Source organism: Pleurodeles waltl, chromosome 10 (genome assembly GCF_031143425.1).
Source record: "Pleurodeles waltl isolate 20211129_DDA chromosome 10, aPleWal1.hap1.20221129, whole genome shotgun sequence".
In the NCBI taxonomy this organism is placed as follows: domain Eukaryota; kingdom Metazoa; phylum Chordata; class Amphibia; order Caudata; family Salamandridae; genus Pleurodeles; species Pleurodeles waltl.
The window spans coordinates 1,000,601,213-1,000,623,470 of record NC_090449.1 but is presented as its reverse complement, the minus strand read 5'-3'; the positions used below and the strand labels follow the sequence as shown (position 1 = coordinate 1,000,623,470).

Genomic DNA, 22,258 nt, shown 5'->3' with positions numbered 1-22,258 from the left:
GAAAGGGAGAAAGCAATAAAGGTGTAGAAAGTAAATCCGGTGTCGTACTGCACAAAAGAGAGAAGTCAATATATTATACAAAAGCTGCCAGGTACCTACTCCCAACTCCTGTCTCTATGTAAAGCGACCCAGAAGGATTTATATGTGCCCCGTTCCCTGCCCCAACCTGGAAGTGGCTATTACTGTTTCCTGTGTCCTTTATGTGACTATTATGGCTTTCTGTGAACTTTAAGTGACTATTATTGCTTCCTGTGACATGAACCACCAGGAGCCCTTCCTCCACAGTGCCCAGCCTACTAGATATATAAGCCTTGAGCTGTTTAAGAACCTGTTGTTTCCCTTGTATTCATGATCCTGACACCACAACTCGGCAGCCCTACACTGGCTCCAAACAAGGTCTAGGCTTGATTTCCTGTACCCAGTGCATGATCATGTTGCTCAGTTTGCTGGCCAGTTTGTCTTCTTAAGAGTTTTGAGGTCATGTGGAGCCAAAGTACTGCCCAGGACAGTGGATAAGAATAGGGCCAAGCTTTCCTTAGTACATTAGAGGTAAACAAATCCCTTCTTTCACTGCAGTAAATCAATGTCCTAAAAACTGTTCAAGAAATCACTGAAAGCCCACATTTTTATCAAATGCCCAGCTCCGCATATCCTATGACCAAAGCACTTTGAGATCTGAGGGCTCATGTTTGACCTTCATGGGTATGACTATGAAATCACCTAAAGAAGTGACTATATCACGTCCTGGTACCATCTAATGAAAGACTATATCATGTCCTGGCACCGTCTAATGCAAGACTATATCATGTCCTGGCACCGTCTAATGCAAGACTATATCATGTCCTGGTACCGTCTAATGAAAGACTATATCATGTCCTGGTACCGTCTAATGAAAGACTATATCATGTCCTGGTACTGTCTAATGAAAGACTATATCATGTCCTGGTACCGTCTAATGCAAGACTATATCATGTCCTGGTACCGTCTAATGAAAGACTATATCACGTCCTGGCACCGTCTAATGAAAGACTATATCATGTCCTGGTACCGTCTAATGAAAGACTATATCATGTCCTGGTACCGTCTAATGAAAGTTTATATTAGGATACACATGTAAGTACCAGGAACATTCTTAGTGTACCATTTTAAAATCAGACTAACCTTTCTCTAAAACAAGTTTGACGTGTATATTGTGCTTATCGTTTTGTACAGCATAACTTTGAAGTAGGCTGTTTTAGTAAGAGATATATCTGACTTCGCTTCTGGTTACATTTGTGGTGGGCATGTTGGTTAAGAGTCAGATATTCTTTCAATAGAAGGTGACTGTGATGTGCTGCCCTTCATCTCAGTGAGTTTAAAGTTTCCCAAACTATGACCAGATGTCAAGGTGGTTGTTGCTGGAGGGTAGCTTCTCCGCCTCACTAAGGAAGAGGGCATCCCTTTACAGGAAGGCTGTGTATTGGGTGATGGCTGCTGTAATCTCCATCTTCCTAGGGGGCTGAGTAGCTGCTAACCAGAAGACTATATATTTGGTGCTGGAATGTACCCTCACTACTTCTTTAGGGAAGAAACTACTCTTTGATCAGAAAAACAGGTATTTGGTGCTGGATGCAGCTCTCCGTGTTATTTAGCAGCTAGCTTTTCAGACTAGGAGACATAGTGGTTGGCGCTGGTAGGTGCACTCTCCACCTCTCTAGGGAGATGACCATCCTGTGAACAGAAACCAGATGTTTGGTAAGGGGCATGAACTTTCCACATTCACTGGAAGTTCACTGACTGGCCAGAGGATTGGATGTTTGGTGTCTCTCAAAACCACTACCATGGTCCAGCAATGGTTCGCTTTGGCAAGGTGTGGCATCATGTTTGGGCGGGTTCTCATTTTTGGGACATCATGATGGACCCGAAACTCACTTCTTTTGCATCTTACAGACACATTGGGGAGCAATAGCTATAAATTGTCTTTGCTGTTCCTCGGCCTGACCCTGGCGAAACAAGATGTAGCAAGGAGGTGGAAGGGTACACCCGTCCCTGGTAGTGTGGAAGGGAGGTCTAGATTACTATATGGGTCTGGAAGTGGCAGTGTAAAAGGCCAAGGGGTGGCCACAGAACCACTCAAAGGTATGGCAGTTGCGGAAGGACTACAGTGCTAGAACCTATCAATTCTTTATGGCAAGATGTAAATGATGAGATTTGCCAGTTTGCTTCTCAGGGAGGGATGGGGAGGACATAGATTGGATCATTTGGTTTCTGGGCTTTTTCTAATTTCACGTTTATATAGTGACCATGAGGGTTGAGGAGGGGCCGGGGTGCGCTGTGCAGGTGTCTGCTTATGTTTCTGTTTCGTTACGTTACGCATTCTATGTATTCTTGAACTGTTGGCCAAAGGGATGTATATTCCTGAAAAAATTAATGAAATATGTTCTTAAAAAAACCACTACCATGTTACCATCCTCTGTTTAAAAAACAAATGGTAATGCAAGTTCTGAAAAATGATCAACAAAGCGGTTTAGATTGGTTGGTGAAAAATTGAGCTCAAATGCGTGTAGTCAGAAGGCCCATATTTGTCAATGGGGTGTGACCTCTCCATATCACTATGGGAGTGGCCATCCTCAGAACAGATAAGTTGGTTTTGGTGCTAGTGTGTGGCCTCTCCACTCCACTTCGCAGGTGGCCTTCCTCTGAGCAGAAGACCAAGTGATAGTTTTAGTTCTGGAAAATGCCTAAAGAAGGGGCGGTCGGGAGAGGAAGAACAGATTTTTTAAAAAAAATATTGGTATGTTTCCCCAGGCCCCACCAGGATGGCGGCTTAGGAAAATGGGATGGACTATTATTTGAGGGCGAAGTGAGAAACCCACAAATAGAGAGGATGTGCCCTCAAATGTTGGAAAATCCAGGGGCTATTGCTTTGAGGACTGGCTCCTGATGAAGCTTAAGCCTTGTTTGATGATATCTTTGGTCATGTATTACGTAATGGGTACAGGTTAAGCTGTAACATACGGGCATTCTCCTCTAATAAGTGCCTTACCTTGTTGGTCTGAAACTTTTATATACATATCTATATATATATATATATATATATATATATATATATATATATATATACATATAAATAAATTGGTATGTTATTGACGAAAACTTTGGACAGTTACATTTTTAGAGGGTAAAGGGATCTCTGGTTATGGTTTTAAGGGTCAAGAGACTTTCAGGTACTCATTTCAGTGAGCAGTGAGGTCATAATTCCATAATTCCAGGGACTGAGTAAGCCTTAACATGGTGATTCCAAGGAGCGTAGAGAGGCATTAAGTAATATTTTCTAGACAGCCGAAAGAGGTCATAGGTTAGTGAGTGTATATGCATTAGGTCACTGCATCTAGGAAGTGTATCTGAATCTATGCAATTATTTCCTGGGATTGGAGAAGCCTTTATTCCTTACATTTAGGGAGTGAAAACACATGTGGGATTGACCATGCCTTCAGCCATTGATTTCAAGTACTGGAGGGATATCTGAGATCTTGGGTTGTAGAGAGTGGAGAGGCCTTATGTCAATGATGTAATGAGTGGCTCAATGATTCTTAGAGGGTGATGAGGCCTTTTGTCAATGGTAATAGGGTGCGGAGCAGTGTGGTTGATTCCTGGGAGATGAGAGGTCTGTAAGCCATTGAGATGATTTTTATGTCATTGATTCTAGGGCTTCACAAAGACTTAAATTAATTTTTCTAGGGTGTTATATGGTGCAGTTGATTATGTGGCGGGAATTGGTTTATAAGTCATAGACTCTATTTATTGAATTTATTCAGCACATATCCCAATTACAATTGTGCATTAACTGTGCGCATCATTAAGTCGATATCAATTTGATAAGAGTCAATAGATGTTATTCTTGCAGAGTATGACTGGAGTGGAGAGTCTCTGTGTCACAAAGGGTTTTCTTCCTGGTTTCACACTTTTGAAAAAAGCAACAAAACACAACAACCACTTGTTTTCGGGATGTTATTTAGCTTAAGACCTTACTCACTGTGCAATTTCGAAATCCAACCACAGAAGGCAAACGTTTGCTTACTTTCACCATGGTGCCCAAGGTTTCCTTCCTCAATCTCTTGCATAGTTCCTCAATCAGCCCTCCTTGTGACACCCAACTTTAACCTTCAAACTCACTGTGATAGTGGGCGAAGAAAGTGAAATGAGACCACATCAATACTGCAGTCCTGGCAGCAATATGAAAGAAAGCGAGCGCGCACAGTGCTCATCAAGGAGTTGGGAAGACAATTTGGCTCAAGTCACAACAACGTATGTACATCTCTTCACAGGGGTTGTGAGTCCTTTACATGATCTTCTCAACTGTTGCCAATCCAGGTTTCTTCAAGAAATATTCTGTAAGCATTGGTTAATTATTTGCAGATGAACTGTTGCAGATACAGGGTTCTTTCCACAAGGAGACCACAGGATCCTTCGGAAGATGTTGACAGAGTAATGGCATTCTGTGCTGAAGCAAATGACAGAAGGAATGTTCTGCTCTCACTGCAAAGACGTTTTGCCAATGAAATGTCAAACATGTAATCTGAGAGTCAAGCTACAATTCGGAGAAGGGCCAGGGCAAAGTCAGGATGGGGGAGAGGTAGCCTGAGAGATCCCATGTGGGAGGTGGTAGGTTACAGAGAGTTTTCTACAGCCTCAAGCTGATAAAAAGTGACTTCCTGTCGAGCAAAAGCTTGGAAACTAAGGCACTGAATACACAAGGGTGTGGCTGAGATCATGTAGTGTTTTGACACAACCAAGCAGGGTATTGGGCAGGCCAGAGGTCTAGGCTGCAGTCCATGTAAGCTTTCAAGTTGTGTATTAGTATAAGCAGGGGCCGGCAGGATCTCAGAATCTGTATGTCTCTGTTTTTATTCAAGCACAGACCAGGCAGTTCACAGCACTCTCTATACATTAATAGGAGCGCAGCAGCACTTCTCAGTAGGACCCTCTGTGTTTATTGGAGAGTACCAGCAATATCTAGAAAAGAACGTGTTTTGTGAGCTCCCTCCCCGCCCGACAGCCCACATCTCATCCGCGAGGGACTGTTGGATTCACAAAAAATGCAACAGTAATTTGTTAGTTGCTACAAATGCCATTAGGGTATATTTTTCCTAGATGTAAACTCCTATAAAGGACATCTGTAACCAGCCATGTTGACAACAGCTTTATAGCAGAATAACTGGCTTTTCGTTTTTCTTGTTCAGGGAGTGTGTAAGAGATGCCAGTCACATTAAGCTACACAGCAAGGCATGCCAGCAATTCCCTTGTTTCTATATGGGGCACATATGCAGATCCTGGTCGCCGGTCACCTCTAAGAGGACAGTATGCGTAGAGGACGTAAGAATGAGATAGGGTGAGTATTGGCACCTTTGCTGTGCCTGAGGAATGTGCAGGTTTCCTGAGGTCTGCAGTGCAGCAGCTGCTGTCTCAAAGGAGATGTACAGGACTACTTGAGGTAACTCGATGTGTGATTGGATGGAGAGCTTGTCAATCCTTCTTGGGCCTGATATATGTTTGAGGCTGAGTGAAAGGAGGCTCAGTAGCGTTTCTGAGGAGTGTGGATTTTCTGAGAGAGATACACCCAAGGATGGAGACAGTATGTCAGTCAATCGACAAGTGTTTTTTTCTGCTAGATCCGTTCATAGGAGAGTGGCATGTGAGTAGTTATAAGTAGTTTTTCTGTTGGAGTTTAGTTTGTTTCTTCTTCCTTTGTTGAAGAGGAGTTTATGATGCTTCTTTCGGATCCATCACTGAGGTTCCTAGCATGGAAAACCAGATCCCGACATTTTATAGGTCTGGCTTGATAGTGTAGCTGTCTCCTTATCTATTGTTACCAATTCTATGAAATACATATGGAGTAGGCTTTTGCTCCTCACAGAGGAGTATTTCCCTCTCACTTCATGCAGTGTAATGTGCCATCTCACCTTTTAGTAAATGCTTTCCGTTGTAATGCATGAGGGACTGTTTTACATCTGAAAGGTTCACTCAATCATCACACCATTTGTTACATTCAGCTCTGTTGTGTTACTTTCTTCCTCAACAATAGCACAGTCATTAGGCCTGTCTTTAATATGAATGCAACACAAACAAGCACCATTTTTGCATGCTTGAATGTGTGTTGGTCAGACCTATTGACTTTGCAAATGTTTGTTTCACAACACTGGCCAGCTCCTGATAAACTGGTGAAAACAGAGAATGAGACAGTCCCTCGCTCCTGCCCCATCACCCAGGGGAAGGCTGTGCTTATTGCAATGGAAACATTTGCATTTCAGTTCTCCGAGCACAGGACATCCTCTTACTGTCTATTGGTGAGCAGGGATCTTCATGTGTGTAGAACTGTAGAAGGCATGTTTGTATGTCCCTGGGGAAGAAGTGCCAAGCTTTGAGAGAGGGCTAGGCAGGGCCCACAAAGAGTTGGGGATCACAGGGCCGAACTCACGAACTTTTTCTATGAGCATGTGTGTCTTACTCCAGGACTATGTATGACTTACTCTGGAATTTCCAGGAGTAAGACATACTTACTCATGTAAACAAAAGTATCATTAATCACAAAGCTTTTCTTCGTGTGTGTGCCTGCCTTACTCCTGGAAATGCAGGGGTAGTCACACTTCAGCCTCGAATGAGACCAACTACTTACAGATAATGCTCTTTGAGCCATTCTTCTATATTGAAGTGCAATTGATATCTATAACAGGAGTATTGTACAACTTCTCATAAAAAAAACTTTATTGTCTTAAACATAACAATGGAATTCCAAGCTAGAAGCATTCTTCAAATACATCAGTAAAGTCCCCTTGATGGCTTTGTTGACACAAGGTGGACGCCATTAATGGTTTATTTATGCATATACATTTGGGAAAATGCTGCTCGGGTCACACCATCACACCTACACTCACCCCAGGAGCTTCAGGAGACACTCATCTCTGAGTGGACAGATCAATCTACCCCATCCAATGGGTCAGGCAACATCTTGTCCATTAAGAGAAACAGCAGGAGGCTGTGACTACCCTTTCAATTTTATGGGCCACTTTAGATACAGAACACAATGATAAAAAACAGCATAAAATCAGGGACAAATTTTATTATGTGGATTATATAATGCTGTTCCATGCAGCTCTGAAGACAAGATGGCTCAACAGGATAAATGCCTGCCACCGGTTTAGGTTGTTATGTGCAGTTCACATGTCCTAGTAAGGTCTTCTCAGTGGGCCCCCTCTAAGGATGGTAAATTGAGTACCATAAAGATGTCTAATCCACGCCTCTCAACCTTTTGTTGCAGTCTACCTGGCAAGACTCTAAATTTTAGCTGGAGACTTTTTTTTTTTTTTACAAAGTATGACGATATTTTACCTGTCAGAGTTATATTTTAATCCGTATATTGAGAACACTCTGGATATTTTTCAAGTGCATGCATAACGTAACAAAATTGTGTTTTTCATACCTGGACTCCTTCGTGCTTCAATCTTCTCACAGCACAATTATCTGCTGGAGAAATAGCTCAGCGAGTTGAGCATTCCTTTCTTGAAGAGAGTGTTCACGGCAGGTCCCAAGTTTGAACCTTGGAGAGCCTTCCTTCTTCATAAAGTGTGAACCATGCATTCGGAAATAGCAACATCTGTTCATTAAAGATAAGATATCGATTTTATTGCTACATTATCTTCACACATAATATACAAAATTCGGGTGTGGATGCCTCTTAGAACTGGCTTTATTTGCACCATTCATGCCTAATCATGTGATCAATGGGGAAAAAAAACATACGGAGCATCCGGGAGTGTAGAAAGAGTACAGTGATCCTTCTGTTCTCATTGGTCCACTGCATCTTCACTTTCTGATTGGTGGAATGAGATGCTGCACCATGTCTGCATCCACCGCTTAGAAAAAGCCATTGTCCACCTAGCCATCATACAAAAAATGCGCTTTGGATTGGAAAAACAGTCCACTGCATGCCTCCGCGTTTTACTCGTTTTAGAACAAATGTTATTCTGACTTGAGCGTGAGTTTTTCACAGTATTTTCAATAAACTGTGGCTTCCAAAATGTGTTTGCAACTGGAACAACACGTTTCTTATATTCAAAATATGTATACATTTGATCCGGTCACCGCCTCATTTAAGTCAAACCTTCTCTTTTGTATATGTGCACAAACTTTGTATCTATATTGATTTTCAATAAAAGAGTTGAGCCTTTTATTCTCAGCCCCCCCCCCCCAACCCCCACACCTCCAGCATACCGCACGTCCGGAAGCATTGTTGGATTTGTAAAGACACAAATAGTCTCACATGTTTTAATGTATATCATTAGTATGGACTAGGTTGTACTTATTTTGTGTCTTATTACAATATATGTTCCCTCCGATCCTTTCTGTTTCATTCTCCGCTACCTCCTGCAGCACTGTTCTTTAACCAGAGTTTAGTCCATCTCTAGATATAAATCCCTTTTGCACTGAAAGGCTTGGACCTGTTATTCGGTTATTGCCATTTGGATGTCCATTCTCTTTGTTTTGAAAGGTGATGCATCCTTCCTGAGAACTTAGCCTGCGAGTTATTCTGCTCAGACTTCTTTCGTGTCCCCTTGTCTAGCCAGTCCTGCCTTAGTCTGCTCTTTGCAGCTGACACGTTCTCTAAGATGAAATATGTACATCTGTTCCTTCTGGCTGTGTAACCTGTCTTCAAAACATCTTTCTTTAGTCAACTCACTGAAACAGATGAAGGATCAAATCTCATTCCGAAAGGAAGCACTGCGAAGCCAATTTGTTTTGCATTTTGGAAAGTATTAGCTTAAACTGTGGTTGGTGTTCCCCTTATGGTAGAGTTTTCTTGGCCGCTTACCTGTCCATTACCTTAGCCGAGGCAACACTGTAGACCCACCTGGTTTCTAGGTCTGTCTTACCTCTTACACTGTAAACACATTACATATTTAGAAACACAGATGTGTAGATGTCAAAAGCAGATAAAGAGCACCAGGTTCATTATGTTGCATGTCGCACCACTCATCCCCCATCATCTCCAGCATATGTTTTCTCTCCCTCCATGAAAACCTTTATTTCATAAACACAAGACACAAATAATGACAGAGATCCTACTTAAAACCTTATTTACAGTTTGGCAGACGAGATACTCCATCAAAAACCCGGCCTTCAAACACCAACGACCAAGACCCTACGTAGGGCCTTTCTTGCAGGCTGCAGGCACCCTGGCAGGAAGGCTTGTTTAGCTGTCTGCCCCACAGCAATGGTGAATCACTGAATGACACTTCAGGTGAAGCATTTAAACCATCAGAATTATCTGTCCCAGGGCGGTTGTCTTTTTACAAAAAGTAGGGAAACTTTTTTTCATAAATCAATAAAGTATGGCATGTCGTACTCCTCACTTCCTGCCCACTTCGATGTGTGACTGACAGAGACCCTACTTAGAGCCTTATTTACATTTTGACCGACAGGAAACTCCATCAGAACACTGGCCTTCATAGTGTCAAGACAGAGACCCTCAGAGCCTTATTTAGAGCTTGACAAATGGGATACTCCATCAAAACACCGGCCTTCATACTGTAACAGCAAGTACCTTACTTAGAGCCTTATTTAGAGTTTGGCAGACAGGATACTTTCTCAAAACACTGGCCTTCTACTTTAGCGAAAGAGACCCTACTTAGAGCCTTATTTAGAGTTCGGCACACAGGACACTCCATCAAAACACCGGCCTTCGTATGGTAATAACAGAGACCCTACTTAGAGCCTAATTTAGACTTCAGGACACTCCATTTAAACACCAGCCTTCATACCATAATGATAGAGACCCTACTTTGAGCCCTATTTAGAGTTTGGCACACAGTATACTCCATCAAAACACTGGCCTTCGTACCATAATGATAGAGACCCTACTTAGAGCCTTATTTAGAGTTCGGACCACAGAATACTCCATCAAAACACCGGCCTTCATATGGTAATAACAGAGACCCTACTTAGATCCTTATTCAGAGTTTGGCACACGGGATACTCCATCAAAACACCGGCCTTTTTACTGTAACAACAGAGACACTACTTGGGCCTCGCTTCGAGTTTGGCAGAAGGGATACTCCCTCAGTACTTGCCATACAACTCATTTGACCTTATAACTCGTGCAATAGGCTATACTGAACTTGTAAAACGTTAGACAGGATATTCACCTCGCTGTGAAGGAGTAGCCCATCCACCACACTCTAAGTGTACCCTTAGCCTTCAGGTCCAAGTCTGCCTCTCTCACTACGCTCAGGGCCACTGGAACTATGAGATTCTGCGTGTGGAGTTCCAAGTCCTGAGTTGTGATAACTTTGCTGCCCTTGCCACACGATTACCAACTCGCCGTACAATTTTCAGAGATTCTGCGTTTGGAGTTCCAAGTCCTGACTTGTGACAGCTTTGCCGCCCTTGCCACACGATTACCAACTCGCCGTACAATTTTCAGATATCAACAAGACAAACGCCTTCGAGCTCAGACAGTTCAAAGGTTTTTGAAAAAGCATCACAAGTGGCGGTCCGAAACGGTGGGCCCTTTACAAAGGTTTTCAGTTGTCGCGGTTGCATTCAGGTGTTAAACTAGTACTAAAAAGGTGGTGAGTTTTGCACCACTGTACTAATGTGTTCACGCTGCGAAACAACAATAACAATAAAACAGGAACAGGAGGTGCATTGCCGCATAATTTCAGCTGCTCTGGGCATGGTTATACAGTGTATACAGAGACAATTCCAGTGAATTAGGCGAAGGGAATTAGGGCCAGATGTAGCAAAATGCTAATTTGCGACTTGCAAATTGCGAGTCCCTGCGACTCGCAATTTGCAACTCGCAAATTGGTATGCAGTACGGTGTCTCAGACACCGTCTGCGACTCGCTATGGGGTCGCAATGACCCACCTCATTAATATTCATGAGGTGGGTCGCTAATTGCGGCCCCATAGCGAGTATAGGCACTCGCAAACATGGAGGCCTGCTGTCGTCAGCAGACCTCCATGTTCGTGACTGCTTTAAATAAAGCAGTTTTTTTTTTTTTAAGTGTAGCCCGTTTTCCTTAAAGGAAAACGAGCTGCACTTAAAAAAAAAAAACGAAACCTTTAGTTTCGTTTTTTTTTCAGGGCAGGTAGTGGTCCCTTGGACCACTACCTACCCTGAAAAAATATTTGTGGGTCCATTCACAAAGTGGAAGGGGTCCCAGGGGGACCCCTTCCAATTTGCGAGTGGGTTACCATCCACTTGAAGTGGATGGTAACTGCGACACGGTCGCAAATGGTATTGCATACCACTCAGAATCGCAAATAGGAAGGGAACACCCCTTCCTATTTGCGATTCTGAAATGCATATTGCGAGTCGGTACCGACTCGCAATATGCATTTCTGCATTGGGAAACGCGAATAGCGAGTCGCAAACGGCAATTTTTGCCGTTTGCGACTCGCTATTTGTTTCCTGCATCTGGCCCTTTGTGATCTGCAAAGCTATTTAAGTGATACATTTCTCTGCTTGAAGCCCCTCTCCGTGGCTCCAGGTTTGCCTTTTCTCTCGCACTATAATTAGTCTCCCGGCGCGTCCTTGCTTTCATGCTATGGTTCGTTATATTAATAAACACTGAATGGTATCATAAATAACACTACAGAACATGAAGACAACTTTAACTAAGCCATCTGCTTAGCCGATGTGGCTACAGAAACCAGTGCAGAGGCGAACAAGGGACCAACACTTGTGCAGGCATGAGCTGGTCGGGAGACCAGGTCACAACATACAGCAATGGTCGATTATGTTGGTAGCTTCCTGTGTATCTGCTAACTTACAGCACCCCCTAATGGCTGATTGTTGTAAATGCAGCCTAAACAAAATGACGCTCTATATAAATCAAATCAAAAGACCTAGGGCCAGATGCAGGAAACAAATAACGAGTCGCAAACGGCAAAAATTGCCGTTTGCGACTCGCTATTCGCGTTTCCCAATGCAGAAATGCATATTGCGAGTCGGTACCGACTCGCAATATGCATTTCAGAATCGCAAATAGGAAGGGGTGTTCCCTTCCTATTTGCGATTCTGAGTGGTATGCAATACCATTTGCGACCGCATATGCGGTCGCAAATGGTGTCGCAGTTACCATCCACTTCAAGTGGATGGTAACCCACTCGCAAATTGGAAGGGGTCCCCATGGGACCCCTTCCACTTTGTGAATGGACCCACAAATATTTTTTCAGGGTAGCTAGTGGTCCAAGGGACCACTACCTGCCCTGAAAAAAAACCGAAACTAAAGGTTTCGTTTTTTTTTTTAAGTGCAGCTCGTTTTCCTTCAAGGAAAACGGGCTACACTTAAAAAAAAAAAACTGCTTTATTTAAAGCAGTCACGAACATGGAGGTCTGCTGACGACAGCAGGCCTCCATGTTTGCGAGTGCCTAGACTCGCTATGGGGCTGCAATTAGCGACCCACCTCATGAATATTAATGAGGTGGGTCATTGCGACCCCATAGCGAGTCGCAGACGGTGTCTGAGACACCGTACTGCATACCAATTTGCGAGTTGCAAATTGCGAGTCGCAGGGACTCGCAATTTGCAAGTCGCAAATTAGCATTTTGCTACATCTGGCCCTTAGTTGCGAGCTTATCAGCTGCTGCTGCAAGCTACTGTTTAAACTAGAAACTAGACCGTGTGAGTGACGCTTGCAAAAGTGATCATCTTGAATGGCAGAAAGTGTTGCCCTATGGGCGCAGCTTAGGGCACAAAACTAGGAATACCGCATTTTGCAGACATGGGATTTGGGGCAATAACGGCACTACTTTATTTAAGTATTTGGATTTAAAAAACAGCATTTTCAGGTAATTAGCTTACGATTTATAAACATTGCATATGCATTAACTTTAATTAAGGGATAGGGAAACGATAAGTGGGATAATAAAAAACTGCAAAGACCATGGTGAGCAGCGAAAAAGCCCCTTTTTAAATGCCCCTTGCTTCTAACTGCTATCCCATTTTTGAATGTCCCGTCCTCTTAACTGCAATTAATTCACTTCTAAAATGTCCCTTGCTTTTAACTGCAATTCACTTTTAAAATGTCCCTTGCTTTTAACTGCTATCTAGTTAAAACAAACGATTTCAATACATTGGTTGTTATTTTTATTTTATTTTTTTAAATTGTGTTTTTCATATATTTCCCATTGTCGGTTTATTACATAGGCATTAGTATAAATTTCCGTTGCCCATTTACAAATGGTATTTACTGGACCGAGTTCTTGACACATGGGTTTTTGGAAATCTGGAAATTTGGAGTCGAGGCATATTCACTTGGACATTAAGATCAGCGGTGCTCTCAGAGCCGGTGACCCCAGCTTCTGCCGCAGAAGTCCAGTGGCCAGTCCTTCATTGAGCCGCTACACTCATGACGAGGTTGCAGGCTCGCTGATGGCTACATGGCCCCGCATTCATCTCCTGATGCACACTTACATCAATTGTAGCCTAGTGGGGAGCAATCTGAAGCCCAAAGCAGGCAGCACGTGTGGAATAATGAGAAGCCCCTGTGAGCATCACACAGTGTTGGGAAGTCTGAACACATTAGGGTGTGTGAGTCATGGTGAGCACCGGGCGGTGGGTAAGACATTTAGACGATTTACTGCAGAGAGACTGTACCGTACTGTGATAGCATGTAAGGGATGGTTGACACCAAGAGAGAAACAATGGGTGTCTAATTTGAGTGTGGTGGGGGTGAGCTAGGTTAAGATCTCCCACTAAGAGTCTGCCTGATTGAGAGAGAACATGGCACAATCTAAATGATGCTAGATCTAAGAGAACATGGAACAATCTCAATGATGCATGATCTAGGAGAACATGCCATGATCTAAATGATGCTAGATCTAGGAGAACGTGGCACAATCTAAATGATGCTAGATATAGGAGAACGTGGCACAATCTAAATGATGCTAGATCTAGGAGAACGTGGCACAATCTAAATGATGCTAGATCTAAGAGAACATGGCACAATCTAAATGATGCATGATCTAGGAGAACATGCCATGATCTAAATGATGCTAGATCTAGGAGAACGTGGCACAATCTAAATGATGCTAGATCTAAGAGAACATGGCACAATCTCAATGATGCATGATCTAGGAGAACATGCCATGATCTAAATGATGCTAGATCTAGGAGAACGTGGCACAATCTAAATGATGCTAGATCTAAGAGAACATGGCACAATCTAAATGATGCTAGATGGTACAATATAAATGATGCTAGATCTAGGAGAACATGACACAATCTAAATGATGCTAGATCTAGGAGAACATGGCACGATCTAAATGATGCTAGGTCTAGGAGAACGTGGCACAATCTAAATGATGCTAGATCTAAGGAAAACATGGCACGATCTAAATGATGCTAGATCTTGGAGAACGTGGCACAATCTAAATGATGCTAGACTTAAGTGGGGCACTGATGGCTGAATACATTGTCCTCTGAGATGTATAGAAGCACGGAAAAGATACTGGTCTCTCACTTTGGAGCTTCCAATTGTGGCTACTTTCCAGGATGCACACCATCTTCGGATGGTCACCGATGGGATACAACATCCGAGAAAATGGTCCATATGGTTGCTCTTGTATGGCAATATATTTATTGGGCGTGTAAGTGAAAAAAACAATTGAAGGTTTAGGAGTGTACTGGTGGATGGAAAAAGGATTTGAAATTAGTGCTGGATAACACACGCCAGGGAGGATGGATAACCTCTTAAAGTGGTAGTATAATAAAGTGTTGTGCTTCTGTAAGTTTTTTGCAGTAGAATGAAATTCAACGGCTTTGTACGTCGCTGCTACATTGGGATGAGTCAAAAGGCAATGGACGTCGCTAGGGATGTAGATATGAAGTGCTGCTGGCTGGCTCTACATTATCATTATGGCTGCAGTACAGCTCCATATCAAAATGTTTCCAACTTTTAGATTTTACTTATCAAAGCAGCGTATGCTGGGCTTTACATTCTGAATTCACAATTGAATCGAATGAGCTGCATGTGTGGGTTTGCAATGCTTTGTAAGAGAGAGCCCCGGTCCATCAGAAGGGGAGGGCAGAGGGGTCATTATTCCCCTAGCCCCAGGCTGTTTCAGGCCCTGTACTCCTGCTACCTTTATGTATTAATTCTGAAGAGAGGATGCCCTATTTATCCACAATGAGTCGGCTAATGGCGAATCCCAGTAGATTTCACCAGATGCAGAAACTGGCATGTTGTCATTTGAGCCGGCAGAATATTCACCTTATACCTTGGAGAGTGTCCTTACCTTCAGAGGCCTACTTCAGTTTTTTGACACAGACTCCACAAAAAAACCCTAACACGCCTGAGTTAACCCCAGGCCAGGAAACCTGCTGTCAGGGTGACGTGGCCATATGTGGCTTATTTAATTCCATTGTTTGGACTGTTGCTCAGATTACATAACAGTGGTCATTGGGTCGAGGCTGCTAGGTCTAATCAAGCTCATGGCTCGCACAATGAGTTCTAAAACATTTTTATTTCTTTTTGCAGAAATAAGATCCCAGGTCAAACATGCAGAGGTCCCTGTTCTATCCGTCACATATATTAGCACATATTGTATTACACATCTGCTTAAATTGAAAAAAATCATTAGGTTACAGGTTGACCCCGTGTTTCCATTAGCCTGCACCCTTGCTCTGCACCCCGTCCTTTGCCCACACTTAACTTCTTCCAAGTGTGTCTGTCTGTCTCACCCAAGCTCAAAATATGTCATCACTGGGGCCCAAATGATCCCCACCTTAAAGGGCACTTCCTGTTTTCATGCACCTCCTCCCATGCACTGGTGCTCACTCCACCCTCCTGCACTGCCCTTCTCATGCTGGGCAGCGTGTGCTCCGCAGACCTGCTTCTCTAGCACTAAACCTAGAGCGCGGTGGTCAGCTTTGTTTTGGGAATGTCACAGTGCTTAATTTGTAAATAAAAACGTGCCGGTGCTTAAAGCCTTCCTCTAAAACACGCAGCTGCTGCAATTAAATGTGGGAACACGGAATACTGAGGCAGCATAATCCTGAAGCCATCTCAGGCCTCTTCAATCCATTTACAGCCGCTCCCTGTCCCTCAGCTCACTCTTGCAGCTTTCTGCTTTCTCCCATTCTGACCCTTTTTCGTTTTTCTCTTCCTCAGTCTTTCCCATATGTGTCTTTTGCTCGCAGCAAATGCTTGGGGCAGAAGAGTAAGCGCCGGCCCTCAAAAATAAGTGCCGGTGCTCAGTACCGGAAACAATAAGCACAAATTAAGCACTGGAATGTCAGCTCGCACATTGTGAAACGAGGTATTGCGCAATCACGCTCACTTCTAACGTACTTCCTCATTTTTTTGCAGCTGGCGCTAACTTGGATCAGGAGAGCAAGAAAGCTGTCCACTCAAAGGTGTCATGGCAACAGCCAGTGAACGTGTTCCTGTCCTCCAACCGGCTGCCATGTGTGGAGGAGCTGCACCAAGAGGCTCAGCTCAACCTCCAGAGTCTGATGCAAGGTACCGTGATGGGGTGGAGGACTGATGGGGAGGGAGGCAGTGGGACAAAGCGGGGAGAGGATGATAGCGGAGAGCAGGCCCAGGGCCATTTATTATGGATCGCTAGAGCAAGTTACATCATGCGCAGGTCATGTGTGTGTCTGCATGTTATGGGATTCCATTACCTTTTTGCTTGTGATGGCTAGCTATGTACCACCAATGACGTCATACACCCTGGTGTTGCTGTTTTATGTAGCTTTTTCAGCACAGCGTGCGTCCGTCTTAACTCAATTACATGACTCGACATTGTAAGACTTCATCCCTGAAAAGAGTAATACATCAGTACTGGTGGACTAACTTACCTCGATATCCCGTTTGCATGCAAGTCATTAAGAAAATTTAGAATTTCACTAGTTATTTTTAGGATTGACTACATTAATAGCGTATACCAGGGGTCTTAAAACTGGGGGGCGGGTCCCCCCAGGGAGGCCTCAAGTGAACCCGGGGTGGCGCCTGGCTCTGGCAAAAGAGGCATTATGTAGAAAACAGTGCTTTGTTGTAAGAAGAAAATAATTTATTGCATTTTTAAAAAGGTAGCAGAATTTACCTGCAATGTTTAAATAAGCCTAGACATATTTAAGCATTGCCAACTTATTAAAATAATTGTGAAAAATTATAAGGGGGGCCTGATGATTTTTGTTTCGACCTGAGGGTGCACCGTATTAAAAAGTTTGAAAACCACTGGTCTACACCTTGGTGCTCCCTACTCCTAATAACAAAACTACAATGGGTTCAAAACACTGCTGCAAGACTCAGTGGCGGCCGGCAGTTTTAGGAGGGAGGCAGGCGGGAAGCACACTCACACTCATTCATTCACACACACACGCACGCACACCCATTCATAACACTCATCAACCTCCAAACATTCCTTTAAAAAAATCACACACACACTTACCTTCAGCTAAGAGGTCTCAGGAGGGTTGGGCCTGCTTCATTCCCTCGCTGTGAGGGAAGGCAGCAGTCCCAACTTCGTCACAGAGTGGGATGGGGTCAGTGAGACTTCTGACCCCTCCCCACTCTGTGACGAGGTGTCACTGATTGACACTCGCCCTGGGCACTTCAGGGCTTAAACCTGAAGCGCCCAGGGAGAGTGTCAATGGGTGACGCTTCCCCTCGTCACCGAGGGGAGGGCCTCGAGGCACCTTTGCTGAGCCGAGGAGGTCATCCCCATAGGAGCTGGGACCTCCTCAGCCCAGCAAAGTTCAGCTCAGGCAGCCAGGAGTCTGAGCACATCGTGCATGTCTCGCTCCTGGCTGTCTGAGCTGAACATGAAACGTGTCTGTCAGGCTGACCTTTGTTCAGCCTGACAGACACTCTTCATGGAGAGGCAAAAAGTAGGGGGGCGTGGCCCCTCCGCCCTAAAGGATGGGCTGCGCCTGGCAAGACTACTACCTCGCCTATGTGCAAGGGAGCACATGAGGTGAGTCTTGCAAATTCTCCACTGGCTACCCATAGCTACAGGACTGATACTTCAGTCACTCTGCATGGTTCAGAGAGCCACTTAAGGAAAAACCTCAAAGCACCTACATCTGAGTTTAAAGCTATACTTCCAAAAAAGGACAGAGTGTTCAAGCAGGGCCAGCTTTGGTGCTGGCAGCGCCTGCTGCGACAGTCTTTTTTGGTGCCCCTCATGACCTCCTCCTCCACAAATTCCTTCACTACCACCCTCCAAAGGTGCCCCTGCCCTTCCAAAAGCCCCCTCTCTGACATACATTTAATTTTTTTTTAAATCGCTACTCATAGTGCACTCATACACCTTTATGAGCTGCATGGTATACGTGCTTTGCAGCAGGCACATTATTCCTTTAAGACATGCTGGTTCTTCCAATAGAATGTATCACGAATCCACTATAAACTAAGCACTCAGTGGAAGGCGGGCAGACTTTCTATCACCAAGGTGACCCACATGGCTCTAACGCAGTCCATTGGTGCAGGCCCACCACCCACCTAATCTTCCTTCACCTCTTATGGTAAATCCCCCACAGTGCATTCATCCATCACACTGCTGTAGGCAGCCCCCTAAAACAATATAAGAGCACCTCTCTGGTCATTCACACAAGACACCAAGACACACTCGGCATAGGCACACTTTTGTGGAGAACATCCTTTCAACCACCCAGAGCGGTGTGCAGTAACTTTCTACCCATCCAAGAACGAGCTTTGGCACCCCACATAAGGCTACGAAGCACAATATACATGTTACAATACAGTGTTCAACTTAGGGTGTTATCTCCCTACGATAATCTAAGGTAAATATTCCTTTTATAAGGATGTCAGTGTCAGAAAACGTATGTAATGTGGACATTACTTCTCTATTGCCTGTAATAACTTTCTGTAGGCAAGTAGTGTAATTACAGCGCCTGCATCCAGTCACTGCCACCCACCGGTGTGACGTGCTTGAGCAGAGTTATTCCGCATATTTATAAGATATGTGGCACCCTGCCTGTTATCTGTAAATTAACCATAAAAAATACCAAAGTGTAAAGAAAAGTGAACATTGCGAGAACACCAGTGGAGGCCTATTTAATGGACGCTTGTTTGACACTGGCAGTTTTTATTACATTTCTTAGCTTGCTCACTACGTGCATTGGGGCGCAGGGTAGAAATAGATATGTTTATTTAGATAAATACGCTTGACACGCTAAGTGCATCAATGGCCACACGAGCTTGATGATCAGCCTTCATCTGAGATTGGGAGAACAGCAGAGATTTGTGACGCAAAAAGCAGTTTTGTGTTTCAGTTAGATTGTGCGGAAAATTCGTGTCGGACTGGAAAGGACAGCTGGAAGCAAGCTGTTGACAGGAGCAACTGTGAGAGAGAACCCATGCAGGAGCACTGCTGGCTAAAGCAGATGGCGCCCTAGGACAGGCTGAGGAGATGACGCTGTGAGATGGCGCTTTTCGCAGAGTTCTGACAGGAGTCTGCGTGACGCAGCTCCAGAGCTCACCGGCTCCTGGCAGAGACAGACCGAGCTGTCTGAAACTGAGTGGCTGTCAGTTCACCAGAGGACCAAGGATTTGATCGTTGTTAAGTACCCCTGACAGGGCTAAAGGCGAAAGATAACTGGTTGCCCCGTCTAGCCTTGATTGGCTGATCTGAGTTCCTAGAACAAGCAGTGACACCTCATGATGAAAGTCACGTACTAAGGTGAAACAAATCTGCGCGGAAACGCTCACCAGGTGTAATACCTATATTACCTCTCACATGTGAACTCCCCACCGTGATTGGTTCATTCAGCCTTGGAGGCGTGGGGAGGAAGCAAAGAACAGGAGATGTCACTCCTCCTCTAAGTGGGTGCCCTGTGTTGCACAAGGGTTCCAGGGGTCGTATTACAGAAAGCGGCGCATTTTCTTTGTTTGCGCCAGGCACACATGCCCGTTGCACCCCTGGGGCACTTTCCATAATACTGTCCCAGGTACAGTCTGGTTTGATTAAACTTCTGCTCTGACGTGCTCCAGTATTGAGACAGCATTTGCTCACTTAGGCAGCAAATCACCCAATTCTAGTAACATTCACCTGCCATCCACAGAGAATTGTGCATCCCCAGACAGAGATCAAGCCGCTGTGCCTGATCAAACCAATACTACATTTCCCACATGTAATTAGTTGTATTAATAAAGTTATGTATTGTTGGTCACATTTTGTGCACATTTGCAACGCAGCTGATGTTCTACGTTCAGAATGAATTGTAGTTGATTTAGGACCTTATTTAGATTTTGGCAGATGAGTTAGTCCATCACAACGGTGACAGATATCCAGTCCAGTCCACTGAAATATTAATCCCATAGGATATAATGGGACTTATATCTTGGCGGACAGGATATCCGTCACCGTTGTGATGGACTAACCCTTCCATCGAAATCGAAATCAGGCCCTTAGTCTTAAGGTCACCATCATTTTTGTGAAAACCTGTTTTAAACCAGAAGCTTTCACAGATGTCTGATAATATATGATCTCCGACTGATAGTGTTGAATAAGTGTCAAGAGCTCCAGAACAGGCGTAATAACTTTGACAGTGTTTGCATAACAGGATCCTGGATAATGCTTTGGTCACCCGCTAATGTGCACCCCACATGTAAATATATTGATGCTACTGGGGATCATGGCTATATGACTGCTATTCAGTTTTATGCTGCGTTTAATGGGAACGTGGCTGATATTTTTTTTCCAAAAGGGGGGAGGAAACAAGAGGACCACTGTTGACTGATTCCTCACAGAAGAGGGGTGCTGGTGCGGTTCTAGTGTGAAATTGAATGCTCTCACTTCTTCCTATGGGTCACTTCGAACACAAACACATAAAGATACTAAGCGCAAGGCCAGATGACGAGAAAAAGGCCAATTGTGCAGTTTCAGGTGCAAACCTTTCAGTGCAACAGGTATGTGCATTACTCATTCAGTCTTCTCTGTTCAGGTGATGTCCACCCTCTCTGGTCATCCCTATGCCCCTTTCATGCTGGCACTCCTGTTATTGAGGGGAGGCCTGTTCCCCTTATAAGTGGGGAAGCAGAACTCCCCCAACGAGTACACAGCAAGCTGCTGGGGGAGGTACTGCATTGGTTTCTAGGCGCTGCTCCGTAATCTATCCCTGGGACAAGGCCACCCTTGAAGAGGTCTGACAGCTCAAGCTGCATGCTTATCTTAACAGTAGGGAAGATATACCTCTGGCCACCACAACTCTCCCCCCCCCCCCTCCACCAGCAGGGACAGTGCGTGGAGTTTTGTCAACCTAGGTACTGCGTCCCTTAATACCGCAGCAAGGTCGCCATATTATATATATAATATCTGGGGTCATCAGGCGCTCCATGCTGAAGACACTCTAGGCGAGATTCCAGTATTGCCTTAAAGGGTACAATTTCTGCTATCCGGCTCACCCCCTGACAAAAGACGCCGTGCTTTTCTATTGAAATGCATCGAGGTTGTCCATTGGGTGCATTCATTATGCATTCAGGAGAAATGTATTTTCTCTGCAAGGCAGCATCCGGAGGAATATACCAGAGTGACAAGGAAAGGACTCTCGTTAAGTGAATGCTAAAGATGGGCACATTATCTCTGCTGAAAATTACCGCTTATTCTGCATGAGAGAACAATGTCCATTGAAGCTGCAGGCGAAGGTCTAACATCGACCCCAGCACTAGAATTAATAATCGGAAAAAGATGGTTAGAAAACACAATGTGATCAGGAGAAAAGCACCGAAAATTGGCTGTTAAGGTATAAGAAGATTAATTATCTAAATAATTGTGCAAAGCAGTGCACGCTTTTAGTTTTAGATCGGGCATCGTTAGTTTTGGAATGAAGATGATGTTAATTCCACAAAGAGTACTTATTTTGAACACACAATTATCAAAATGACAAATGCAAGCTCGGCGTGCCTTTGTCTTCTCCAGCAAGCTCTTTATGCGGTGATTCTTCTGCCCTCAGCCACATCTTGCCCTACCACACCCCATTGACCGACCATGCGCTCCTCACCAGACAGCTGATTGGCCAGTCTGTTGCCTGGCTCTGCATCTCACTGCCCATTGGCTGATCACAACTTATACCCATACATAATCACATCTCCAGCCTGTGTTAAACATGGCCACAGCCCTGCCCAGGACTTCACTCCTGAATAGTCCGCCAGCTCTCTGCCGTATGTTTTATGGCCTGGTCAATCTGTGTCGAGGAGAGTGAATCTGCAAGTATGAAAATAATTGATTCATAATATTTATCAAT

General features: G+C 44.3%; 1 protein-coding gene across 5 annotated transcripts in view; it reads left to right on the top strand.

The window, feature by feature from the left end:
- Positions 1 to 22,258, top strand: part of NHSL2 (NHS like 2) — a 773,603-nt gene that overhangs the window by 719,701 nt on the left and 31,644 nt on the right. For all 5 annotated transcript variants that reach the window (XM_069211845.1, XM_069211844.1, XM_069211846.1 and 2 more), the window contains one exon: positions 16,356 to 16,508. In XM_069211845.1, the coding sequence (XP_069067946.1) occupies positions 16,356 to 16,508 (153 nt within the window). The remainder of the gene's footprint in view (positions 1 to 16,355; positions 16,509 to 22,258) is intronic.